This window comes from Ursus americanus, chromosome 1 (assembly GCF_024610735.1).
Source record: "Ursus americanus isolate L20-20 chromosome 1, mUrsAme1.1.p, whole genome shotgun sequence".
Lineage (NCBI taxonomy): Eukaryota > Metazoa > Chordata > Mammalia > Carnivora > Ursidae > Ursus > Ursus americanus.
The window spans coordinates 66,863,057-66,889,278 of NC_142127.1; the positions used below are offsets into that span (position 1 = coordinate 66,863,057).

The following is a 26,222-nucleotide window of genomic DNA, read 5'->3' on the forward strand; positions in this document are numbered from 1 at the left end:
CTTCATCCAGAAAGTACCTAAGCATTTTTGAATAACTAGACTTAATTTTTGCGGTGAAATGTAAAATATTAATTTTTTCAGCCAGGGTTAAAAAAAGATCAGGAATTAATTTTTCATCTTTGTTTCAATATTGCAGATACAATAATAACATAATAGTATTTCATATCTTCTTATTGCTTCATAATGCAGGATTGAGGAGATTTGTATGCATAAAACTGTAGGTTAGTTAGTATCAAAGGAAAAAGTAAAATTGAAGACTAAGTTGTACCCTTTGTTGCCACACAGCATATGCAGTGTTTTATGTTTGCGAGAGGACCTGGTCATGGTTTCATCCAAAATCAACAGCACATCAAAACTCCCCTGCTTCAGTTGACTAGTACTAGAGTCAGATCACTCCCCAACTGCTTCCTATCGTACTTTATAGCCTCTTTCATTCCATGCCTATTTAATTTCATTTATTGCTTTCATTTATTCTTGTGTCCTTCAGCTGTTCCAATCTGCCCTTCATGGTCATAACTAAATACAATGTGTTAACATACAAAGGTATTTATGTAAATGAGAATCAATACACTTACCATTTTTAGCACCATTCCTCCTTGCTTACATTGGACATTTTAAGTACATTTTATTTAAATGCTAACAACTTTTCATTCTTGCCTGGGAAGTATAATGATCTTCTTGGCTCCCTGCCCCCTGCATCCCTCTAATCTTCACAGCTATAGCCACTTAGCCCCATCTGGAGGTTCAGCTTTATTCCGCATTTTGGAACTAATCTTGTCTCTAGGCTGGGGGCGTACAAGATGTCCTAGCCAAAAGCTAACTGATTCAGCATCCAGTCAGCCTTGCTGCTGGTTTTATTCTGACCTTGTAATTTATTTCTGAGATCTAGACGCTTGTCTCAGCCCCTTGTAACCAAGGTTTGGCTTTCTACACCAGTTCCAGCAAGTGGCTATCTATCCAGTCTTGCCCGTATCTGTGTCTGTTTCCCTGATTGATAACCAGTTCCTTGATAATTGAAGTTCTCCTTTGCCCTTCTCCTTGTTCCCTTTGTAATTGAGTTTCTTTTTCTGAAGACTGGGACCTATGACCTAGTGTTGAATCTTTCTGATGCCACCAGCCTTGTCCATATCTCGTCATTCCACCTGCCCTCATACCATAGATCTGAATTTTTGCTAGAATGCCTACCAGGAGTGACACTACCTGCCTGGACATTTTCCCATTGCCTGCTGCAGGCATCTCCCTTGTCACCAGCTCTAACCCCGCAGGCCTTGAGTCACTACATCTAAGCTGCTCGCAATCTGGCTATCTTATTATTCCAGACATGGCAGGAAAGAAATATGATCTTAATTACATCTTTGGTTGAATTGTTAATGCTAACACTTTCTAGTTATTTTCACCTCATATCTTTACTGTGGCCCTACCACTTAACCACTTCAAAACTCAGTTTCCTCTTCGCAAAGTGAAATAATGGTGGAATCTACCCCTAGGGTTATTTTGAAGGTAGCTAAGAAGAAAAAGTATACAGATGGACCAAAATCCATAGTTAGCAACCAGTAGTTTTTATTTGTTATTTATCTCATTTCTTCAATCTTTGCATTTGCAAAGCGAACTATGTTACCTAAAGATGATCACTGAAGAGACAAGAAACTAGGGGAATGGAAATTCTGAAGAAAAAAATCAGGAAACTGTGTGAATTTTTTTTTAAAGTAAAATAATTGACAGCAAGATAATTAACAGCTTTAAAAATGATGTTGAAATACAGATGTGGTCACCAGCAAACATTTAAAATGGGATGTTTAAAGGATACAGTTCCTTTTTTTTTTTTTTAAGATTTTATTTATTTATTTGACAGAGAGAGAGACAGGCAGTGAGGGAACACAAGCAGGGTGAGTGGGAGAGGAAGAAGCAGGCTCCCAGCAGAGGAGCCTGATACGGGGCTCGATCCCAGAATGCTGGGATTATGCCCTGAGCCGAAGGCAGACGCTTAACGACTGAGCCACCCAGGTGACCCAAAAGGAAACATTTCCTATCTGTGTGTCTTAATATATAATGACTATGACTATATGGAGCCCTAAAGCATTTAGGGAGCAAAGATTCTTTGAGTCGGTCATTTATTTTAGAGCAGTGTTTCATAGTCTTTTGGGGAGTTTTAAAAAAGTAAAATTTTAAGCCCTACTTCTCTGAAATTCTGATTCATTAATTTTGAAGTGGAACTAAAGAATTAGTGTGTTTTAAACATTTCCAAAGTAATTCGGATGATCAGCCAAGTTTGGGAACCATATATTCTTTAGCCATTAAGATGTCCAAGATGTTCTGAGGAAAATATATATTTATTTACCTCAGGATGGTCAAATCATTACATAAACTCTCACCTGGCTGCTAGCTGCCCATTAGTGACAAATGTTTGACAGAAATGGAAACTCTACTGATGTCTGCCTTTATTAATGGGTGGCTATTTCACTGGGCTATAGTGTTTACCTATAAGTACCTGACTAATTTACCCCAAGAACTACAGTTGCTCCTTTGGAATCCTTAAAATCCTTAATATATTTTAAGTGCAGACTGTTTTACTCCTGCCAAAAATTATCTTGCCTTTAGTTTTCTCTACTTGTCCCTTAGATGAATTGCTCTCTCCACCCACAAAAGTTTGATCAAAATTACTGTTTTTCTTCGCCAACTCTATTGAGATATGATTGACATATAACATTGTATAAATTTGGGGTGTACAACGTGTTGATTTGATATGCTTATATGTTGCAATATGATTACCACCATAGTGTTAACTAGCATCTCCATCATGTCTCATAATTACTATTTCTTTTTTTGTGGTGAGAACATTTAGGATTTAATCTCTTAGCCAACTTGATCAAAATGATCATAAACTCCTCTAGACAAACATAGTCTGCACAATGAAGGAAACAAAGAGCACTTGGCTGTTTTCCTGAAAGATATATGTGTAAGAGTGAGGTGTGTAAACAAGGGGTAACTCTGTCTCTTTCCGCTATCATGCCACAAAGACCTCACTCTGAACTTTGGGTTGCTCCCTTTGGGTATGATTAGGGTAGGACCAAAACATGTGGATGCCCTAGAATACTAACATTATGGGACTCATGCAAAATAATGAATGTTATTCACTATTTGTTCAGCATATCTTTACAGAAGATGCTGAGTATTGCTCAGGTGAAGAGAGAAGTTGATCCTAGACAGAAGCCCAGAAGTCATTGTTATCTTTACTGCCCTCCCAATTCAGCTATGGGTGTGCATATGCATAGACCCTTAAATAAATTCTCTGCAGTTACCCAGATCCACCATCTTAGAAAGCAGATTAGGAACTATCTATTGTTTATTGATCATGGTTCTTGAGAGATGTTCTAATAAATATGATTTTTCTTTCCATCTCTTAATGTTGACAGTATCTGGGGGTCTAAGTGGTACCTTAAATGTATCTTATCAAGTAAGGCTTTTAGCAACTGCCTGGCTAGTCCAGCTCTTAATTCAGCTTCAGAAATTCCTTGCTGTTATTATAGCCCTCATTTCCCCCCCCTTAGGAACTGGATAAAAAAAGATGCTGAAAATATCTTTTAGGAAATGGTTGATGGAGTAAAAAGAAATTAATTATTGTTATAATTTGTTTAAAGAATAAAAAGACCACATTACCAGACATCCTCGGCATCTTCATCACATTCCGCACCGAATTGGCAAATGTCACAGGTTGAAGTCTCCTTTTGACTGGTTTCTCCTGAGCCTTCATGAACTAGAGAACAGAAGAAAGTAAACAAAAAGAATTCAGGTAAGTATGCTTAATACCAACACTCTAAGACTATTCTATATCAAAGCTGCTACTTTTTCAATAGACCTGTTTGCTTTTGGGGGCTTCAAAGAATGTCTTATTCACCTCCTTTCTTCCCTAAATTTAAGGAAAACACTAGCAATAATATGCCACCCGTTGGTATTTAGGAAACACTTCAGCTTTTTACAAGCAAAAGGAAACAACAAACAAGAGGGTTTACTGGATTTATCAAAAAAGGTTGGCTAATAAGTAGACTATATGAAAGAGTTATTAATTAAAAGGGATTTAGATTGTTACTTGCCTGGAGGAAGTATCTAGTGTTTATTCTATAAACAATAGTTAGCATTTTCTCTTTCCTAAATTATAGATTTTTTTTCATTTAAAGACTTTTATACAAAATTAAAAATATTTAGATGGGCAGTTTGACATTAAATATGTCTTCTTCTTTTTCTCACAATGTTTCATACTTATAAGGAAAATATATTGATTATAAGTTTTTAGAAAACAGCTTTCAGTTGGTTTATACAGTAATTTTTTGAATTTTATATAAATACTACACAGAGCCCATCATAGTGATTTCCTCTAGGAGGGTTATGAACATATATTTCATTTTAAAAATATATATTCTCACTGATGATGATTATTGATATTGACCTTTTTTCCCTATAAATTACAAGTATAGAAATATGCAATATATAACTTAATTATAAAATTAAGTTTTCAAAATCAGGACACAATAGTGTAAGTTGGACTCAAATATTTTGACTCCCAGGAATGAAACTCTGAGCAGCACTGTTGCGATGATGGATTACTATTTACCCAATTAAAAAATATGTAGTTAAAAGAAAAAATAGTTTTGGTTATAGATGAAAAATTGCAACAACCTAACTACCATATAGATAATTTCGTTCTGTGAGGGACAGATAATATACTTAAAAATGGATGTTTAAATCAGGAGAATCTTTAAAAAGTGTACTTCTGTGAAAGGTTGGTATTTCCAATAGAAAAAGAACATAAGCTATTTAGTATGGCATTGGCTCCAATCTTTATGAGCCCTAATAAGATAACTTCTTTAACGAAGACACATATATTAACATGCACCCTGAAACTAACAAATCCAATCTGACTTATTTTGTTTTAATTAGCAAGAGAGATTTTAATATTTACAAAAGTAGACGTCTTTATTCCTTGATTTTCTTTAATTTACTGCGTGCAGATAAGTGATTTAATTTACCAAAAAAAAAAGACAAGAAGACATCTAAGAAAGTTCTCTGCTTTACAGTTTTTCCAGGAAAGGTAGAAATATTTATTTTTTCTAAAGCAACCTTTTTTCTCCCCGTACTTGATGGTTTGCACTTACATGTCAAAAAAGTTACTAAATAAACAGATCAACTTCAGTTGCAAGTATGGATGGTATAGTTTTAAATTTAGAAATCTTAAGAAAAGGTATTCCTCCCCAGAAAGAAGAAGGCATTTTAGACTTTGATAGAATAGCCTGCACTTATTATCCACTCTATTACTTTAATACAGGCAGGACCATTAGAGTGGACCACGGGGATAAGAAGGAAGCTGCGGCCTCTCCTCAGGAGAGACTGAACAGCTGCGGTCTCTTTATTACTTTCTTATTATTAATGCAACACAGAAGCTGCTAATGGGAGAGAGCCTTTTAGTGTTAGCAAGATTAGCAGCTTCCAGACTGAAACTTCCCACCACTCAGGAAACATACGAACGCAATGGGAAGGTCCTTAATGAGCAGTTACAGTCACTTAGGGGCAGCCCCATTTTCTTTTGCAGTAGAGATCCTTGGTTAGGGATCTACTGGAAGTAACCTAGGGAATGAGTTGTGCTAACTCAGCACAACTAATAATATTTCTAATGGAAATCAAATTACATTTCTATAAAATGACAGTTAACAGTAGAATCAAGATGTTTGCAAATTCTCACATATGGATGTAGCGGCAAATTCAGAAGTAGCAGTAGCAATGCCTCTATCAATAAGTATTCCAGGAATAAAATGATTTTCTATGAAGTCATCCACAATGAAAACTAAAGTGAAATCTTTCCATATTACCTGCAGCACAGGTTTGCACCTTTGTAAAAAACAAATCAGTACATAGTTTTTAATTAACCAAGTTGACCAGTTGCTCTTAGTGGGGCTCAGCAGCTCTGGTAAATTTTGTGTGTTCATTTATTTAGTTTTTAGCATAACTGCCCTGGGGTATCCTTGGAGATACTGAATTGTAACCTTGATGCTGGGATGTGTATATTCTAAAAGACGGACCATCCCTGTGTAAGAATCTCAGCCCTAAATAATACCAAGTAGACTTCGTCTGTCTCAAGCATTCTCTCCACGCATTGTTTAGCACAGGACTTGTGACAGGTTACCGTGCACGGGTAGCACCTGGAGGCTTGATTAAAATGCAGATTCTGATTCAGCAGGTGTGAGGTGTGGCCTGAGGTTATGCTTTTCTTACCAGCCCCCACCTACTGTCGCTGCAGGTCCGTCCACAGACCACATTCTGGGTAGCAAGGACAGCACCGTGTTTTTCAGACCACAATTCACAATTTATTAGTGAGTAATGAAATGGAGTTAGTGGGTCACTTACCAGAGTCTTTGTAAACGTGAAATAGAATATACTAGAATAGAAAACACTGAGTGCATCTCATTTAGCAAGTACAGGTTTCATTTTATAACACTGTTTTAGTTACCCATATGTACAGCTACACAGAGCTGCAATATAAATTTCATTTCTTACTAAAGGTCACAGTCATAAAAGCTTGAAAACCACTGATTTAGCACACGGTAGATGCTCAGTAAATGTGTGTTGAATTGGACTGTTTCTTCCTGTTCTTTCTATATTATCAGAAATGAGAAGGGTCAGTTCTTCATCATTTGCGTTCATCCACTGATTACACAGAAATAAAATTCATGTATCCTAAAGTATTATTTCAACTATGCATTTGCATTTTAGTCCTTTTATTTTGTGAAGTAAAATAATTATTTCCCTTTATTTGATAGAAACTTAGATTTCAGCAAGTGACTGAGGGAAATTGGAGGGGTAAAGGAGGCAGAGCTCCTGAAAGCATATTCCATCAAATGTGCTGCCTTTAGTTAGAACCGATTTAATCCTTTAAGTTTCTGGATTGGGAGATTATTAAGAGATAAGCAAATTACTTCTCTCTCAACTCTCCTTGCCCCATTGGTTTCATCTGGCGGTTACCGAAAGTTCCTTTATTACCACCTTGTTCTGGCCCATTATAGGTCTTCACACCGGATGTGCCAGCTGGACCCTGTTCTCTTCCCGATCCACTAGAGTGCCTCCTGGGTCTCTTACAATATCCTAACCCGTGTATGCTGTTTGCGAAAACACGGTGAAATATAATGTTCAGTTACTCAATGCCATTTATTTTGTTAAAAATTACAGTAAAATTTATATTCATTGAAATGCTCAGATCTTAAGTGTATCTTTCAATCAATTTTGAAGAAAGCATATCAAGACAAGGAACAACTCTACCATCCCAGAAGATTCCTTTGTGCCCCTCCCCGCCATTATCCTATTGCCACTCTGTCTCTATATATAGACAGATTAGTGACCTGATTTCTGTCACCACAGATTTAACTATTTTAGAATATCGCATTAATGGAATCCCACAATATTTAATTATGGTGCCCACCTTTTTCACTCAGCATCATAGATTTTGAGATTAATTCAGGTGGTTGTGTGGATCAGTAGTTTATTTTTCTGTACTGCTTGGTATTCAAAGGAATGAAAATATCGTAGCTTATTTATCCCTTTTCTTGTTGTAAGACATGATTGCTTTTAGTTACTAGCCGGGAACAATAAGTGTGCATTTATTAATAAAGTTGCCATAAATATTAAAGACTTTTGTGCATATTAGTTTTTATATCTTTTGGACAAATATCTAGCAGTGGTATAACTGGGTTTCAAGGTAAAAATTAATCTTGTTTCTCTTTTTATTCTCAAGTTGCAGGAATTTTTAAATATATTTTGGGTATCAATTTCTGTCAGGTGTGAAAACTGTCAGATGATGTAAAGCAGAGGTTGAGGTTCTGTCTCTGTTTTTCCCCTATGGACATGAGTTTTCTGTCATGACCTATGAATGTAGTAAAATATGTTGATTGATTTTCTTATGTTAAGCCAACCTCCCATTCTTGGGATAAGCCCAACTTAATCATGGTATATAATCCTCTTATGTAATGCCGGATTTCATTGGCAATACTTTGTTCAATTTTTTTAAATCTACGTTCATAAGATATACTGGCTGTAAGTTTCTTTCCTTATATTGTCCTTGTTTGGTCTTGCTATCAGGCTTAAAATTGTCTCATGATAGGAGCTCCAAGTGTTCCCACTTCCTCTGTTTTATGAAAGAGTTTGGGTATGATAGAATTATTATTTGATTTCTTTATACAAGGCCGTTTAAATTTTCTATTTTATTGATTTATGCTCTTTTTTTAATAATTTCCTTTGTGCCATATACTTAGGGTTTAATTTATTATTTTTCTAGTTTCTTAAAATGGAAGCTTGATTTTATATCTTTCTTATTTCCTAAGATAGTCATTGAAATCTATTAATTTCCTTCTAAAGGTTGTTTAGCTGCATCCCACAAATATGGATATATTGTGTTTTCATGTATTTATGTTCAAAACTTATGTTGTAATATCTTTTGATATTACATGATATCATGTAATATCTATTACATGATATTTTTTTCTCTGATCCATGGATTATTTTGTAAGTATGTTTTTAACTCCCAACTATTTGCAGGTTTTCTCAGTTATATTATTTTTATTCATGTTTAATAGTTCTATCATGGACGAAGAACATAGTCTGTTTAGTTTAAATCCTTTGAAATATATTGAAACTTGTTTTATGGCTCAGAACCTGGTCTATCTTATTGAATATTCTATATGCATCTTAGAAGTTGTAACCTATTTTGAGAGTAAGTTTCTATAGATGTTACTGAGCTTAAGCTGATGGTCAGAATTGTTCAAATCATCCAGAAGTGTTCTGAGCTTTTGTTTAATTGTTCTAGCTTTTCCTGAGAAAGGAGTGTGAAAATCTCTCTCAATGACTGTAAAATTGTTTCTAGTTCTCTTTTGCTTTGTTCTTTTGTTTTGTCCTGTATTTAGAAGCTTTGATATTAAGTATATAAACATTTTACAGTCTTATGTCTTCTTAAAGAAGTGACACTTTTATCATTATGAAATGCCCCTTTTAATCTCTGGTAACACTATTCATCTTGAAGTCAACTTCGTTCTGATATTTATATAACCACACCAGCTTTTGTTTGCTTATTGTTTCTATCCACTTACACCCAACATGTTTGTTAACATGTTTAAAGGGTGTTTCTTGAAAGCAACATAGAGATGGATCTTGGTTTTTTCTATTCAGTCTGAATACGTCTTCATTTAATCAGGATGTTTAGTCCATTTATTTTAATGAAATTATTGATATGTTTGGTTCTAAGTCTACCATGTTGGGCTTGATTCATATTTGGCCAATCTTTTTGGGTTTCTCTGTTCTCTTTTCTGTCTTTTTGTTTTGTTTTGTTTAGGTGAGTCAACTATTCTATTTTATTCATTTTATCTTATCTATTAATTATTTTTTTGGTTTTATTTGGATGGTTGCTTTAAGAATTACAATATGCATCTTTATTGCTTCATGAGCAATTTAAGAACTTTATGACAATATATTTTTAATTACTGTAATTCACACTTTGTATTTTTATTGTCATGTATCATACTTCAACCTATGATGTAAAATTTGCATTCCTTTTTAAAATTAGTTTTACTTTACACAGCTGCCCTACTCATTTTTGTTAATTTCCAAGGCAAAAGCCAGAGATTTCAGTACTAATGAAGATTCATGCCTGTCATTGTTAAGTGATTGACTTCTGACACGTGTTTGCTCTAACTTTTCAAACTTACCTATAGTCTCACATTCTTCATGGAAGACACTATTGGCAAATGAAACTTACTGTAGATTGTTCTATTTTTTTCCATTATTTTTCTACCCTTTCTGATAAAAGGATCATATATTCCTTTTCATAGTCATATTTCCATTGAGTTCCATGATACCACTATTGGTCTTGTGACTTGCTTTTGCCATTGAAATGTGAATGGAAATGAGAAGCTATATAAAAGCCATCATGTGGATTTCTACTTTCTTGCTCTTTCCCTTTGCATTAAAAAAAGGCATATTCCAGAATAGGAATGGTTCCTTTAACCAATCCCAGAATAAAATGGTATTTAGAGCAGAGCCACAGTTGAGAGCAAGCCATGAGAGCAAGAATTATGCCACTGATGCTATAAGCCTCTGAGATTTTCAAGTCATTTGTAACTATGGTGTTACCTAGTGAAAGATGAATAATAAGACGCCAATTAATGTTATTAATAAATTCTAACGAAATGTATTTTCATATCATTTTCCACACCTCGGATTTTGGTTGTATTACCTACCTACGCAACCCTAGATATTCTTTTAATTTTCTCCAAATCTGCCTTCAAACTTTTTACTATTTATTTTCTATACCAGCGGATATTCTGCAATTGTTAAGGCTTGTTTCTTTTCTATATTTTCATTTTTTCACCACATAACAGTATGTATCTCAGTCTATGCATGGTTCCCATTTTCTTCACCATGTAGCTCTCTAGTATATCTCTTTGACAGACATATAAGGTGTCCCATTTAAATTAAGCAGAGCATAAACATTAAACACAGTATAAACATGTATGAATAGAAACCTTCACATGCATTGTCTGAAATAAAGCAGGCAGTCCCTGAAACATCAGACTGTATCAACAAAAAGAATGAGACTTCTAAGCTTAAATATGATCCATATATATCTGATTTTTTTTCAAAACCTAGAATACATTTTTTTCCATTTTATACTTAATACCAACCTAGTATTCAGTTTTTTCCCCCTAAGTAGGTAAGATGACAAAGTAATTCTTGACAGACTTAATTTTTTCCACTTTGTTTACATAGAAAAAAGACTTATCAGTGATAATATTTAATGTATCTGTTGTAACTAAAATTACTCCAATTACCAAATTATAAACAGCAATATTTTCAAATATAAACAGCATTTTTTTCATTTTGAATAATGCTCAGAAGTTATTATTTCATTATCACCAAAAAGCTGAACTTTGAGTTTACCTTCCAATGAAGAAAACATTCTACTTAAACAATAGAAATAAATTTTTAAATAAAAACTCTCCATTCTATTCTTTAATTGGTACAACTTGTCTGTTTCGCGTTTTGTACGCCAGTTTTACCTCTCATGTGCCTTTCCCACATGTAAGTTGAATTTAAATGATGGGAGTTGCTGATAGTTCTTAGAGGCTCAGACAATTCTAAGCCATGGTTTTTGAGCCAAAGTAATGTTCCCTTTTATATTTTCCAACATTTCCCTAGAAACCCCAATAGGACTTTAAAGAAAAATGAGAATAAGAAATATTTTCCTTTTGTTCATATTATAACGTGAGGATATTGTTATATGAATAATAATTATACTGTTATATCATATTATTGACATTTAAAGCAAGAGAAGTAGCATTTTGGTCTGCTGTTTATAAAACTAACACAGATTAATTATGTATATGTATTAGTGCCACAATGCAGTAAGATGTACTCAGATTTTAAGGAGGAAATCCATTATCTTTGTTTCATTTTAATTAAAAGAGGTACAATTCCACTGATAATTTTTAATTTTTAAGTGATAAATGCCAAAAACTAAAGGAAGGCTGAAATTACACATAATAATTCAAAATTCTAAAAACCACTTGAAAATCTAAGAAGCAAGTTCATGACTGAGCAAATGTAATTTTATGTTAAACACTCAAAAGAAGAGATCATTACAGAAAATTTAATTTTTCATAATTAAACTAGTTTGCTAGAGCTTGACAAAGCTTCTTTAGAAATCACACATAATTTATCTTCTGCACAACTAAAAATAATTTAAGAGATTAGTACGATGCTACTATGTTGAGGACAATTCTATTGCCATCATTGAAGTCTGACTGATTTCATTCAGTCCTATCTGAGCTAGAACCAAAGATACTCAGTTGATTAGAAAAAAAGAAGCAACAGACAAAAGAAATAAAGAAAGAAGAAATGAGAGAAGGAAGGAAGGATGGGACAAAGAAAGGAAGAAAAGAGAAAAGGAAAAATGCTTGTTTAGTTTGATATCATGCATGCCAGAATTCACAGGAGCAAGTTACTATGCCAGACTTCAGGAAACTCTATCATATCAATCATATGATAATTATAAACAAAAATACTTTTATTATTCTCAGTATAATTAAATTTAATTATTTTATGCAAATCCATATAAATAATTTCAATTTTTTCTTATTATATGCCTAAAAGATGAGAAATTTATTTTTCATTAGTAAATTATGAACACTGGCTTGGGCTAAATGAGCTCCTATAGAGCATGGTGAATACCACATCCCTATGAGAGGAGACTGAGAAAGATTAGGAGGTTAGTAAGTGGAAACAGCAAATGTGGGGGACAGTTTTGTACAGAGTTGCTGATGAAGACAACACAGAATGAGGCATCCGTTGGATAAGGATGTGTAGTCAAGAAACGGATTTTTATGGAAGGCTGGAGCTGAGGCATCACTATATGCTGACAAGAATAATGGAGTGGAGAGGAACAAGTGTATGCAGGAGAGAAAGAGGACAATCAGGGAAGCAACGTTCCTGAGAAGGGCTGGGTTTACGTGTAGGTGTAGTGGTTGGTCTCAGAGGCAGGGACGTGTCTTCCACTCTTGGAGGGATGGCAAGTCTGTGGGTGCAGATGTACAGAGGAGGTGACACTGGACAGGGGAAGATGAAACAGATCTTCTCTGGTTGTCTTTATTACCTTTACTATATGTTCACTTTAGAGAAAGGCCGGCGGTTGGCAGGATGTGATAAGAAAGGAGAAGAGGTGAAATACTGTAGGAGAGTGAAGGAAAATAAAGACCAAAGGCTTTCTAAATCTTTCTTATACTAATTTGTTGCTTTCCAATTTTGTGTTTAATTCTTCCAATTAGCAAATATCTGCTGAATAAAGATATATCTTTATTAACTTGCACTTCTGTGTGTATTTAGTACGTGAGGTTTGGTGTTGATAACTTTTTTTTTCTAAGAGTTTATTTATTTGACACAGAGAGAGACAGTGAGAGAGGGAACACAAGCAGCGGGAGTGGGAGAGGGAGAAGCAGACTTCCCTCTGAGCAGGGAGCCCAATGCGGGGCTCGATCCCAGGACCCCGGATCATGACCTGAGCCAAAGGCAGACGCTTAACGACTGAGCCACCCAGGTGCCCCATTAGTGTTGATAACTTAAAGGCATTCTGTGACATCAAAGTTTCACTTGAATCATCACATAAAGACTAACCTGGCAACAGAGTTGACTTGAACCTGCTTAATGTTTGTTTTGGTAACGGGACTTCACAATCTGGTAACATCTTACATGCTATGTTTATTTTCTAAATATTTTCCCATTCCGTCATCACTGAGCTAGTTGAGATCTGCGTCACGCCTTGCCAAAACTTCTAACTACCTGACCTCTGTACTTGCAAACTTGTCTCTCTTAAATACATCTCCATGTATCTCTTTGAGATGCAAATCTGATCGTACTATTTAAACTTGAAAATGACATGAAGTAATCTAAAGGCAGTTGCATGATATACAAAATTCAGGCCTAGGGCTGGGATAGCTGGATTTGGGTTGTCTAGATTCTTTCCTAATCCCCAGATTGCTGATTTGTAAAATGAGAAGCCTGCCCTGCTCAGCTTACAGGCTGATGTGAAGATGAAATGGGAGGATGTGTGAAAGCGTTTTGCACCCTCTAACTTGCTTTGTCACCTTAAGGTGTTAACGGTAAGAAAGTGTTAAAGGTGAATAAAGTCATTATCTTATTCCAAGCAAGAAAGTTCTTTGAAGGATGTCTGAGGCTGAACATCACAAACATGAATTTCTGCCCCTTGTTAGTGGCTTTGTACTGATACTGAAGTAGGAGTCTTTGTGGGAGTGGGGAAATAAGAATCCCAAACAATATAACAAACTAGGGAAAGAAGAATATTGAGGAATGTATAGGGGAAGTCCTGCACCAAAACATCCTCATTTAATTTCTTATATTAAGGAGTAAAATGGGTTGAAGAGGGTACAGGTGAGAAGTGTATGGGAAGTCCCTGACAGATATGCTCAGAAATTGTCCAGAGCTCCATGCCTTTTTGTTCTAGTACACTGGGTCTTAGAAGAAAGAAAGCACTAAAGTGGTATTTTATTTCTTTTTTTATTGGTGAAGAAAAGAATTCAATAGGGCTTTATCTGTTTTTCCCCCCTACTTGCTTGCGATGGGCTTTGGTTTTCACTGAAAGTCTGAAAAACATATTCCATCTGGTTCTGACTTCCAAGTCCAAATGAGACTTAAAAATGAAATTTATAAAGATCAAGACTTGTTTAAATATATAATATATTGATATAAATAGGCCAATGAAATAAAAGAGGAGCAGTAATAATAAAGCCAATTCGAAGAGGTCACAGCATTTCATAAAATTGGTAGTTAAAGCAATAAAGCAATAATTTTTCTGAACTGCCTGTACTATTTTCCAGCCTAGTTTTGCTATAAGGTCCAGTCTTTAATTTTGGGAATCACAAACACTAAAATAACAGGAAAATGTCAGGGCTGGAATTCAGTGTTTGTAATTAGTTTGTGATTAGACTGGTCTTGAGCTCGATCTAGAAACACATCTTCCTCCACCCCCACTTGTTCTATATTGAGAGTCCTTGTTTCATTTCTACAATTTCCCTTCTGCCTACAGGCTCTAGTTGGTGGAGCTTGGTTACTCTTGTGATTTCTTTTTCCAGTTTACAGCTGTCTCTCAATCTGTAGCTTATTGCTTACTCCTTAGCACTCTTGAAGGCCTCTCTTGTGATGCCCCATTTTGGAATCAGCCCCTGCTAGCAGGGCCCCACTAGGCAGGCCCCACTATCCTCTGTTTCATTCCCTTCCAGAAAAAGTGCTTTCACATACTCTACTTCCGGTCAACAAAAGAAAACAAGAAAAACTGGATTCTCAAAAGTGTTGAGGATAGAAAGGTCAGAATTATCCAATTTGAGGTGTGAAATAAGACATGAATGACTTCCACAAAATGAAAAAAAAAAAAACACAAAACAAAACCCACAAAATGGTCTAAGAAAGCTAAATGCTGGAATAGGTTAGAAATTGACTTCAAGCTAATCAATACGTCTACTTACGGAACCATTAGCTCAGTCTGAATCTGCCAAGTGGAAAGAATGAATAATTGTGGAAAGGACAACTAGATTTTTTTTTTAAAAATTACATGGACTTTAGGAAAAATTTTATTGCCATTAGATTGCCAAAGATATGCAGAGATAAATGGAAAATGATAAAATTTTTAAAATTAACAATGTTCTATTCGGGATTTCATAATGAGACCAATTTTCTCAACTCCAGGGTTTTAAACTCAGACCACTTTCATTTATAGTTTCATCAAGATTCATGGACCTTTTATTTTTGAACACCTTAAACCTGCATTATAAGATAATTGAAACTAAATTAGTTTCCTTGTTTTTGCAGATTTGCGGAAAAAATCTGTTTTAGGAAAATTTGCTGTTTGCCTAAACCATGAAGATTTAAGTTTAATAGGGACTGTAGCTTATTACTTCTGTTTAATTTTTGTTTTAATAATTATAGTATTGAAAAACATGTATGCTAAAATTATCAGGAATAAAAATATGATTTAACTTTGTGAATAAATAAAAACACATTGGTAAATAAATACAACAGACCCAAGAAGAAAATATTTTAAAAGGACAACCTATTTGTATTATGACATTGGGGGTTACACTAACAGAATTAATAACAAAATTTTGTTTTTATCACTTATTTATTTTTTTAATTTTTTAAAGATTTTATTTATTTATTTGACAGAAAGACAGCCAGCGAGAGAGGGAACACAAGCAGGGGGAGTGGGAGAGGAAGAAGCAGGCTCCCAGAGGAGAAGCCTGATGCCGGGCTCCATCCCAGAACTCCAGGATTACACCCTGAGCCAAAGTCAGACCCTTAATGACTGCGCTACCCAGGTGCCCCCAAAATTTTGTTTTTAAATCATATTTTTGTAGAGCTTTTCTTTTGTTCATTTAGTTTAAGATTGTAGTTTCAGTTTTGAAGTCAATAAAGTATTTCTAATGACTATGAAATACTGGTCAATAAGCAAACTTGAATGATACATATTATGTTTAAAAATATAAATCTTGATTATGTTACAACTCTGTTTAGTTTAAAGTTTTCCTATTACCTTTAGGATAAAAGCCCAGTCCTTACCACTGTATTTAAAGTCTTTTATGAATTCCCACCAACCTGTCACTCCATCTTCCTCTCTAGCCTCCTGGCATGCTCCTCATGCTATAGCTGTATTTGCCTCTTGGCTGGGATTTACACATGCAGTTTCCATTGTCCAACAGCTGATTCTGATAACTTGAAGACTCAGCTGTAGCACCACACTGTTCAGAAAAGATGCCCTCGCTTTCCTCCCTTGTTCTGTACCCCCAGGCTGGGTAAAGCTCTTTGTCTGTGCCCCCAACACATTCTTTCTACTTATCACATTGTAGAAGTAGGGTTACTTTCCTGATTCTCCCAACAGTCCTGTGAGTTCTACAAGGCCAAGTCATATGCCTTATTTGCTTTTATATCTATTCTTAGCCCAGGACTTGGGAAATGATAGGAAGCAGGGGCCAGAGGGTGGAATTCCAAAATCTGAGGTGTTTGTGTTGTAGCAGTTCCAGGTAATGACAAGGTGTGACCATATTTCCAGTCAGCTCAAATGAAGTTGAGGAGTCAGCATTGAGAAAAAGCGTAAGACAGACTTTGTGGTAGTTACATGTTGTCCATAAAATGTTTGGGCACAGGGCAAGATGACCTTTCCCCAGATGTTACTAGGGCCTGGAACCAGTTCTGGCTAAAGAATTGTTGAGTAGAAGTGATTGATGGTTGAAGACCTTCCCTACTATTGAAGAGTGCCCAAGAGGGGCAGGAATGGAGGCAAATGAGGAGGCTATGGCACAGGAATAGTAAAAAATTGTTAGACTTGGCACAGAATTTGGAGAGAGAACTGAAAAGGTCTACTGATGGATTAAGTGCAAGTATAAAGTCAACATTCAAGAGAGCTGCTGCAACTGTCCAGGTCCCTGAGAGACTGCAATGGGCCGAACCCTCACTCAGTGCCTTATCCAGTCGACCTGTAGTAAACATGTAGTGAGCATAAAAAATAAACCTTGGTTCTTTTAAGCCACTAAGTTTCAGGAGATGTTTGCTTCTACCGCATACCCTGGCGTAAGTTAGCGTAACGTGACTATGTCAGAAGACGAGGCTAAGAAGTGTGAATGCAATCTGTTCCATTGTGTTGAATTCACCAACTCCCAGTTACCTAAGTGATAGTTACCCTGGAATAGACTATATGAAAGTGACACAAGCACTGATTCATTGAGGAAAATGGCAGTGATGTAGGGTTCAGCACCTTATACCTAAAATATGAGAAAGGGTGGTATCGGTAAGTAGCATGAGTTTTGAATAAGAAGCAGTTTATTGGGTAATAATGCCAGCTTTCCTTGATGATGGTTTGAAGATGAGGGTATGAAGCCAGAAATATATGGCCTCTTCCTAGCTTTATATGGGAATGTAGAGAAGTAATTAAGGTTTGGAGGGGTATTACGCTGTCACTGGGGAGAATTATTGAAATATTTAGGACAAGTTAACCTTACTCTTTCACTAGAGCTAATACTGATAATAGCTATCCAAAAAGGGCAAGAATATACTAAGTTCTTGTACCCTTAAATAGGCCCTATTTTACTTTCATGGAGCATACAGGAAATATTTCCTAATAATTATTGGTATTTTAAAAGCTATGCTCACATGCATGCTCTTAATGCCTTCAAGCCCTTTGACATAAAGGTCAGATTGTGGCTGATTCGGGGTATCCCCAAATGGAAAACACTTTTTTCCTATCTCAAAACACATTCTGCTGCCTGCCCAAATTCATGCCCACAAAACATTCTGTACTGTTGCTTTCATTTTCCCCAACGCTGCTTAGATTTCCTCATGCATATTCGTATTTTTAGATCAGATAAAATGAATAGAAGTTTCTTTCCCTGAAAAATATGTAGTGTGATTCAAAGAAAATGTTAATTAAATGAAATACTTAAAGTCTTGTGAAATATTGATATGTAGCAACTAATTTTGTCTCTGTACTCAATTGCTTTTTCTTTGTGTGTCTGAAGCACTGTTCTTACGGAATTATGTAGCTGTACAAGCACTGGTATTGACAGCATTTTTAAATGGAAGAGAAGGCGGATGGAGAATGGATTTAAGTGTACTAAACACCATCCCTTTCAAAATATGCCTAAATATGAGGTAGTACTCAGGGACTTACCATATCTTTACTGCGTTATATTCATTTTTAAGAAAAACCACCTCCATCAAGAAATACTTTCCATCAACACAAATCAAATACAGATATCAAAAGGAAGAGGACCCTTCCTGTGTTATAAAATTCTGTGTAGGAAACATGGGCTGTCTTTCATGACAGCAGTTTCACACCTCCTCTGCTCCCACACTGCCTGACAAGCAGGTCACTGAGAAAGGTTGTAAACCACATTCCTTTGCCTAAAAAGGGATTTAAAAAAAACACGTACTTTAGCTTTACTCCTAAGAGGGTCAGACGGATGAGGCAGAGATTTGTTTGTGTACAGATGAGCTCTTGCGAAGGGATGGAAAAATATTCAGGTGAAGACTTTCTAAATGGGGAAGATGTCTTTTAAAGACAGCTTCTACGACATATCAGCTATACCTGGCAGAGTCACAGGGCAAGGTGAGTATACTAGAAACAATGAAGTCTTCTTAGTGAAAACTGCTGCATATTGAGAGAGATCTGTGGGTGGGATATAACAGCCAAGAGTGTCACTTTGATAGTATATGTTTTTAAAAGCAGGCTTCACATCAGTTTTAATGCAACTGGGAAGGATTTCAACTTTTTTTTTTTTTTACGACAAATTACCTGGATTTTACTACCATTAAAAAGCCCAAGACTATATATGATAAACAGCCACATTAGACTGGAAATAAAATTTCAATAAAATTAATTCAGATGTTGCATTCTTAGTGCATAGAAATGTACATTAAAAAAACGACTAGTTTGTTTAGTGCATTTGTTAAATGATACAATATCCATATCCATGATTACTCCAGAGATCAAATTAAGAACATTCCTCATTTGTTGGTTTGTCTCTAAGGAAAATACAGGAAAACAAATGCTAATCAAAAGATTAATGGACTTCTCAATGTATAATACATTAACCACCCTTTCAAACCTTTGGGAAACAAATAAAACAAAAATAAAGTGTTGTCTAACATATTCTTGGTAATTATTGTACTATTTTAAGGTCCTCGTCCGAATGAATTTGACTAAGTCTGTGAACCTTTTCTGAATATTCCTATAGCTATCAGATAGAAACATCATATATATAAATGTTCTTTATTCCAGAACAGATGAAACTCCCAGTGGTAAAAGATTTACGTATCTCTGAAGGTTTCTTATCACCCAACAACATAACTCTCCAATGGTTCAGTGCCTGAAAGGGTTGTCCAAGATCACTTGTCAAAAAAATCAAATAGTTGGCTGGCTAAAAGAGTGGGAGCCTATAGTCATCTCATGTCTTTGCTTTCAGACATCAAATCTTTCTTCTAATAAGCCAGTAGAGAAGTTAACAGTTACTTGGTGTACCCAACTCCAAATATCAAGTTGCTGTTACTGGTTCTGAGAAGGTGTGACCAACTAGGCAATAAATATATCTAATGTTAACATTTTAAACCACAAATTTCAAAACCTTGATATGTTGAAGGAAAGGTCATGGTGAGAAGGCTGGAAATGTACTGAGTTTCATCTCTAAATACCTTAAAGGGATCTTATTGAAACATAGAAAATCCACTTCAGTGGAGTGATCTTAAAATATTCTATAAACATTTATTGAATGATGGTAAAATTATATTTTATGTAACTTCTTGGTTAACATTTGACTAAAAGCAGTATTTTAAATTACTATAGTAAAAATGCATCTTTAAAAAACCAGAAACCAGAGGCTGTAGGATCCTATCGTCCCTATAGGTGCTTAAATATATGTTAAATTAAAATGAAATAAAATTAAAAATCCAGTTTCTCAGTTGCACTTGCTCCATTTCAAGAAATCATAGCAACATGTGGCTAGTGATGACCTGTATTGGAAAGGCCAGATACAGAACATTTCCTTCAACACAGAAAGTTCTACGGGACAACACTGCTCTAGAAAGATGCGACTCAGATATGACATACGATTGTATTGATGAATCAGTTTTTCCTGTTCAGTACTTTTGTTTTAGAGCCTTTCAACCTATATAAAATAAGAGATGGCATCGCTGTCATTTTCATCTTCCCATGACCTGGAGACAATATCTTACCATGATGCATACATGTGTGGTACGACTATGTGTGTCAATTTTGATATATGTCCCTTGATGAATAAATAAACACAATAGAGATTCTTCTTTTTTAAAAAAAGATTTATTTATTTATTCATGAGAAACACAGAGAAAGAGAGAGAGAGGCAGAGGCAGAGGGAGAAGCAGGGTTCCCGCTGAGCAGGGAGCCCGATGTGGGTCTTGATCCCAGGACCCCGGGATCACGACCTGAGCCGAAGGCAGATGTTTCACCAACTGAGCCACCCAGGCGCCTCAACACAATAGAAATTCTTAATTAATAAAGCCTTGTTTTCTTACTGTATCTCAAATGCTCAAAACATAGCTATCTTCTAATTTAGTCTCTAAACATACTGATGATGAGCTTCAGGATCCCCATGGCATCAAGCTCAACAGGTTAGAACTAGCATGATGGAATGAATGTGTTTTTAATGAGTATGTTTGATCCTCTGTCCAAGGCTCTGGCTACCAACTTGCACTTTTATCTATAATTTGGGTTAGCGTGCCTACCTCAAACACCAAGAACAATTACTGTGCCTGGAGTTCAGCACTGATTTATATATATATATATATATATATATATATATATATATATATATATATATATATATATACTGCTTAGCATAGATCCTTGAAAAAAAAAAAAGTTTCCTTTTCATGGGGGCCTAATTCTTCCGTATATAACCTTAGCCATGTGAGTTTAAACCAAGACAACATGGGAGCCTTGAGAAGTATATTATTTGTAATAGAACAGGCTTGATTTTTGGAGGCTAAAATCTTCCTACAGAAGAATTATCTTCCCAACTGACATCAACAGGCTTTTCATTACTAGCAGTGTGAGGAGGGAGATTAAAGCAAAATGAAGGCATATAGGGATTTAATTCTGTGTTCACATCTAGAAGCAGTGATAAGCTGGGGATCTGCCATTACCTTGATATTTTAGAGATAAATGGGTATCTGAATAAATAGAAGCCTTTGGTTTCTGCAGCTGTCACCAACATATCTCACCCTAATTGCAAAATACTTATTTTAAACACTAGAAAACACACTGAGGAAACTAACCTCAGCTGGTGAAAAGAAGATTTTTCAATTGCTAACTTTTCTAAATTAATTCAGTGTGAGAGATACTAAGGATACCATTTTATCCTTTATACTTTTTACTTTGTATTCTGTATGTGAAGAAGGAAGAAATTACCTCTATGGTTTCTCTGTGGGTAAGAACGGTTATACTTTGCTCTGTGCCCTAGGACTCACATATTATTTGGCACATGGTAAAGCAATTAGAAAATATTTAGGAATAAAAGAAGGAATAGGTTTCATCTGAGACAAGAAAAAGAGTCATTTTTAAATTTAATATTTACAAGTATATATTTTTAGTTATAATGTTTCCTTACTCAAGTATATGTATCTATATATTGCTTTCTTACATTTGAGAAAATAGCATGCGTCAATGTCCCTTCCACCCTCCTTTCCTTCCCTCTCTCTCTAATCCTTTCTCTCCCTCTTCTATTATCAACGGGAGTTTTAGATAATCAATCACATTCCTGATCCGGAAAGTCTGTACCACAAAAATATCTTCTTCAAATGTTGATTTACTTAAAAATACGATGACATTAAGAAATTAAGATAAAACTAGATACTGAATTTTTAATTCAGTGATATCACCTATTTCTCTTAGCACATTCATTCATTCCACCAACTTTTACCAAATACCATCTATCCGGTATAAATGGGGACAAAATAGTGAGCTAACTAAAGTTTCCAACATCACGGAAATTAGACTATTGTGAGGAAATATTTTAAGACATCTTTGAATAATTAAGACTGCACATACTCTCTTTTAAAAATCAGTAAGTTCATTTACTCACTCCCCCTACTTCACCATCACCCCCTTAGTAGGACGTGATGAGAGAGTGAAGCTGAAGGGACCAATTTTGCAGAACTGAACATTGATATTGTCGAATCTGGGCTCTGGAGGGTCCCAACACAGATGGTGAAGCGGCATGTGGTGAGCAGGGAGGAGCCAGGGAGCCAAAAAGTCTGCACAGAAAGGGCCTAGGTGTGTAATTAGGGTACGAGTGAGGATCAAACTCAAGGCTCAGTCTTCTGACCACACTCCGCCCCTTATAATTCTCCAAAAAGGGCAATCCAAGCTCCAGTTTGACCCTTTCCCTACTCTTTTTCTTTCTCAGAGAAATCTGTTTTCAGGAAATGCTATCTAAATGACAATGTGTCATTGTGCTGATGAGTAGGGTTACAACGCTTGAGACAGACAGATACAAGCAAGAAAGGCAGCTAGATGGCAGATCAAAGGGATTTCTGGACCAGAAGGTGGAAAATAGCAGTTGGGAGTTTTAGCAGATGCACTTAAGAATCTAGAGGAGCTTCTCAGGCATTTATTAGACGCGAATTCAAACCCTTAGGGTTATGGACGACTTTGTGAAAAGCACCTCTTAACTGACCAACTGTCAATTAGCAAAGGAGAAAATGCCTCAAGTACTCCATTATGATGATGATCAAATAAATGGGCTTTGATTACTATAATAATGGTAGAATAATTAATAAAAAATCTCTGGTTTTAGATATGAAAAGAATTCATAACTGGTGATCATCTGTAAAACCTACTGTGGAAAACTACAAGTATAATTGCCCAGTGATGCCAATTTATTTTTCTTTCTCAAACTTTTCAGATGATCTAATATAATGAGAAATAATAATCATTAAGGTTTGATCATGCTAATCTAATTTTCTGGATGGCTTATTAACCTTCCAAGGATGTCTTTATTCTACTTCTTGATCATTAGATCAGGCAATAATTAGGGTAAGAATGAGGAATGCCAATTATATAATGATATGTGAGAAGATACAGAAAGGTATCCTGGATGTCTAGGTGTATGTTTCAAGTTTGGCTACATTCATGTACACACACACACACACACACACACACACAACTTGCTGATTTCTTATAAGAAAGATATATATGTGTGTGTGTATTTATTTATTTAAAGGTTTTATTTATTTGTTTGACAGAGAGAGTGCACAAGCAAGGGGAGTGGCAGACAGGCAGAGGGAGAGGGAGAAGCAGGCTCCCCACTGAGCCCAATGAGAAGCTAGATCCCAGGATCCTGGGATCATGACCTGAGCAGAAGGCTGATGCTTAACTGACTGAGCCACCCAGGCTTCCCAACAAAACATGTATTTTAAAATATAATTCAAGTATTTTTCCTAAACTGAATCTGGTCCCATGCGTGTGAGCTCCAGAAAATACAGTAGCAAGTAAAGAGCTTATGAAACAGCTACATACAACGTTCTTTCACCTCAATTTCTATTGAACTAAAGTCCTTTAGGAACAGCAATAATTTCCAAATATGACTAAATGTAAAAACTCTTAAAAGAAAGATTATCCCACAAGGATTGTTGATTTTAGAAAGACAATGGAATTACTGAGGAATGATGGGTGCTGGTATCATGGGTTCTAAGCTCAACTCCAGGTAAACTCTACACTAGTCATATGCCTTTGTGCAGTCACTGAAACTCTCTGAGCCTTTGTTCCATCATCTGCAAAATGGGGATAACAACAACTACTGCAGGGATGTTACAAGATTGGATGCAACATACGTACAGACCTTGATATATAGTAAGACGCTCAGTAAATGATAGAAATTATTATCTTTACCCTTCTGAATGGGGAGCTATTTCTTTACTGAATTCATTTATTGAATCTGGACAAAGCTATTTATATTCAAACCTACTCTTTTGTGTTCCCTTTCATCCAAATTAATTCCCGTTGTTGGATTTGGATAACAACGGTGAGTAAGAATTCTTAAAAAAAACACCTTTTTATCATGGGTGTTAAAGGTATACTGCAGTAGCGCTTTTGATGTGAATCAGAAAAATTTGCAATTTATCCCTGCTGATTCTCTATATCTATATTACAAATTATTTGTGGTGACTTCAGGCATAGGGTCCTCATTAGATCTTTCTCAGGGTTTCGGTTGAATCTCACGTCATACAAACTGACAATTACAATTATATTCTATGTAGTGTCAGCTTATAAATAAAAAATAAATCACAAACTTGACAACAAAGTGCACCCTATAATCTACTACATAAATTCTGGTCTAAAAGAGGAAAAATATAAACACTGCTCAAACTCAGAGTAGGTATGATACTACCTGCCGTGACACTGTTCTCTCGTTGGTAGGTTTAGCAGGGTTCATCCAGTGATTGAATCCACACTTCTTTTTATTCTATTTCTACTAATCGTGTGTGTGTGTGTGTGTGTGTGTGTGTGTGCGTGTGTGTGTGTACTGTGTCAATTACTGGTGTTCCCTAAATCCAGTCTGCTTTTATTATACAACATAGCAGCTATGGAAGTTCCCATCTCAGATCTCATTTTAAGGAAGAACTTGCCAGTTAGCTGGAAGATATGCAGTCAGTTGGGAACCTCCAGCTGCTAGTAACTTCATGATTCACCTCAGATTTTAAGCCCAGGCCACTTTCCTCTTGTGCAGCAACAGCCAAAGACCAAGCATAACGGGGGCACTAGGGTCTGGCAATTCCTGACCAACATAGGACTCCCCTAATGGGCAATATTTGCCCTGGATACGAACATAGGGTTGACCTAATTTTGCCGGATATGCATCTTGGTCTGAGATTTGCCCTGCCCAATCCCATTTCCCTTCTTTCCTTTCACAGGTATTAGATCTGCGTCAGTCTGAGGACTTTCCCAGCCCCGTTCTGCTTCCTCTACATTTTATGTTTCACTTCTCCAATAAACTTCTTGCACTCCTAAATTCGTCTTGGTGTCTACTTCCCGGAGGACCAAACGCACACATATGGTACTAGAGCTTCAGCAGGGTATGTGGAAATCTACGTAGAGACTTCATTTGCCAGCCCGTCTTATGCCTAGATATGGCCATATGGCTAAATCCTTGGCAATGGAATATGGCTGAAAGTGATGTGTAGAATGACTGCTTTAATTCCTTAAGAGGATATTGCTTGCTTTCTACTTCTGTTGTTTTCCTTTTCCTGAAGTTGGTATTTGATGCGGCATTGATTAAGCTTCTAGCATACAGGACATTTCCTTTAAGAAGGGGTTAGCAAACTGCAGCCCACAGGCAAAAGCTGACCTGTGGACTATTTTGTACAATCCATAAGCTAAAAATGGTTTTCATATTTTTATACTATTGCTAAAAGAATAAAAAGCAGAATACATGACAGAAACCATATATGGCCCACCATCTTAAAACAGTTACTATTTGACCCTTTATGGAAAACGTTGCTGACCCCTGGTTTAGAGGACTGCAGTTCAGCAAGTTAGATAAAAACCTGGGTCTCTGAATGACCATGTGGAGCAAAGCCATCCATCTGTCCTGCAGGCCTGTTCTGTAATATGAGACCAAATAAACTTCTTTGTCTTCTGAGCCACTGTGTTGTTGTGTCTTGCTGTTATAGCAACAGATCCTAGCTCATATGTGTACAAACAAGTAAAAGGTTAAAGATTAAAATGATTTTCCCTTCCTCCCCAAATTGTATATAACTCAGCCATTTCTTCCTCTAACCCGTGACCAGTTTTTTTTTTTTTAAAGATTTTATTTATTTATTCGACAGAGACAGAGACAGCCAACGAGAGAGGGAACACAAGCAGGAGGAGTGGGAGAGGAAGAAGCAGGCTCATAGCGGAGGAGCCTGATGTGGGGCTCGATCCCATAACGCTGGGATCACGCCCTGAGCCGAAGGCAGACGCTTAACCGCTGTGCCACCCAGGCGCCCCCACGTGACCAGTTTTTTAAAAATTAATTCTTCAGTTGTTTATTAGTTTTTAAAAACCTAAACCTTTTTTAATGCTTGCTACTTTATATCATGTTGCACAAATAACACCT

General features: G+C 36.0%; 1 protein-coding gene across 1 annotated transcript in view; it reads right to left on the reverse strand.

Moving 5' to 3' along the window:
* The window catches only part of TMEFF2 (transmembrane protein with EGF like and two follistatin like domains 2), a 216,988-nt gene that overhangs the window by 88,485 nt on the left and 102,281 nt on the right, over nt 1-26,222 (reverse strand). The window contains exon 5 of the mRNA XM_045806120.2: nt 3,658-3,754. Within this exon, the coding sequence (XP_045662076.1) occupies nt 3,658-3,754 (97 nt within the window). The remainder of the gene's footprint in view (nt 1-3,657; nt 3,755-26,222) is intronic.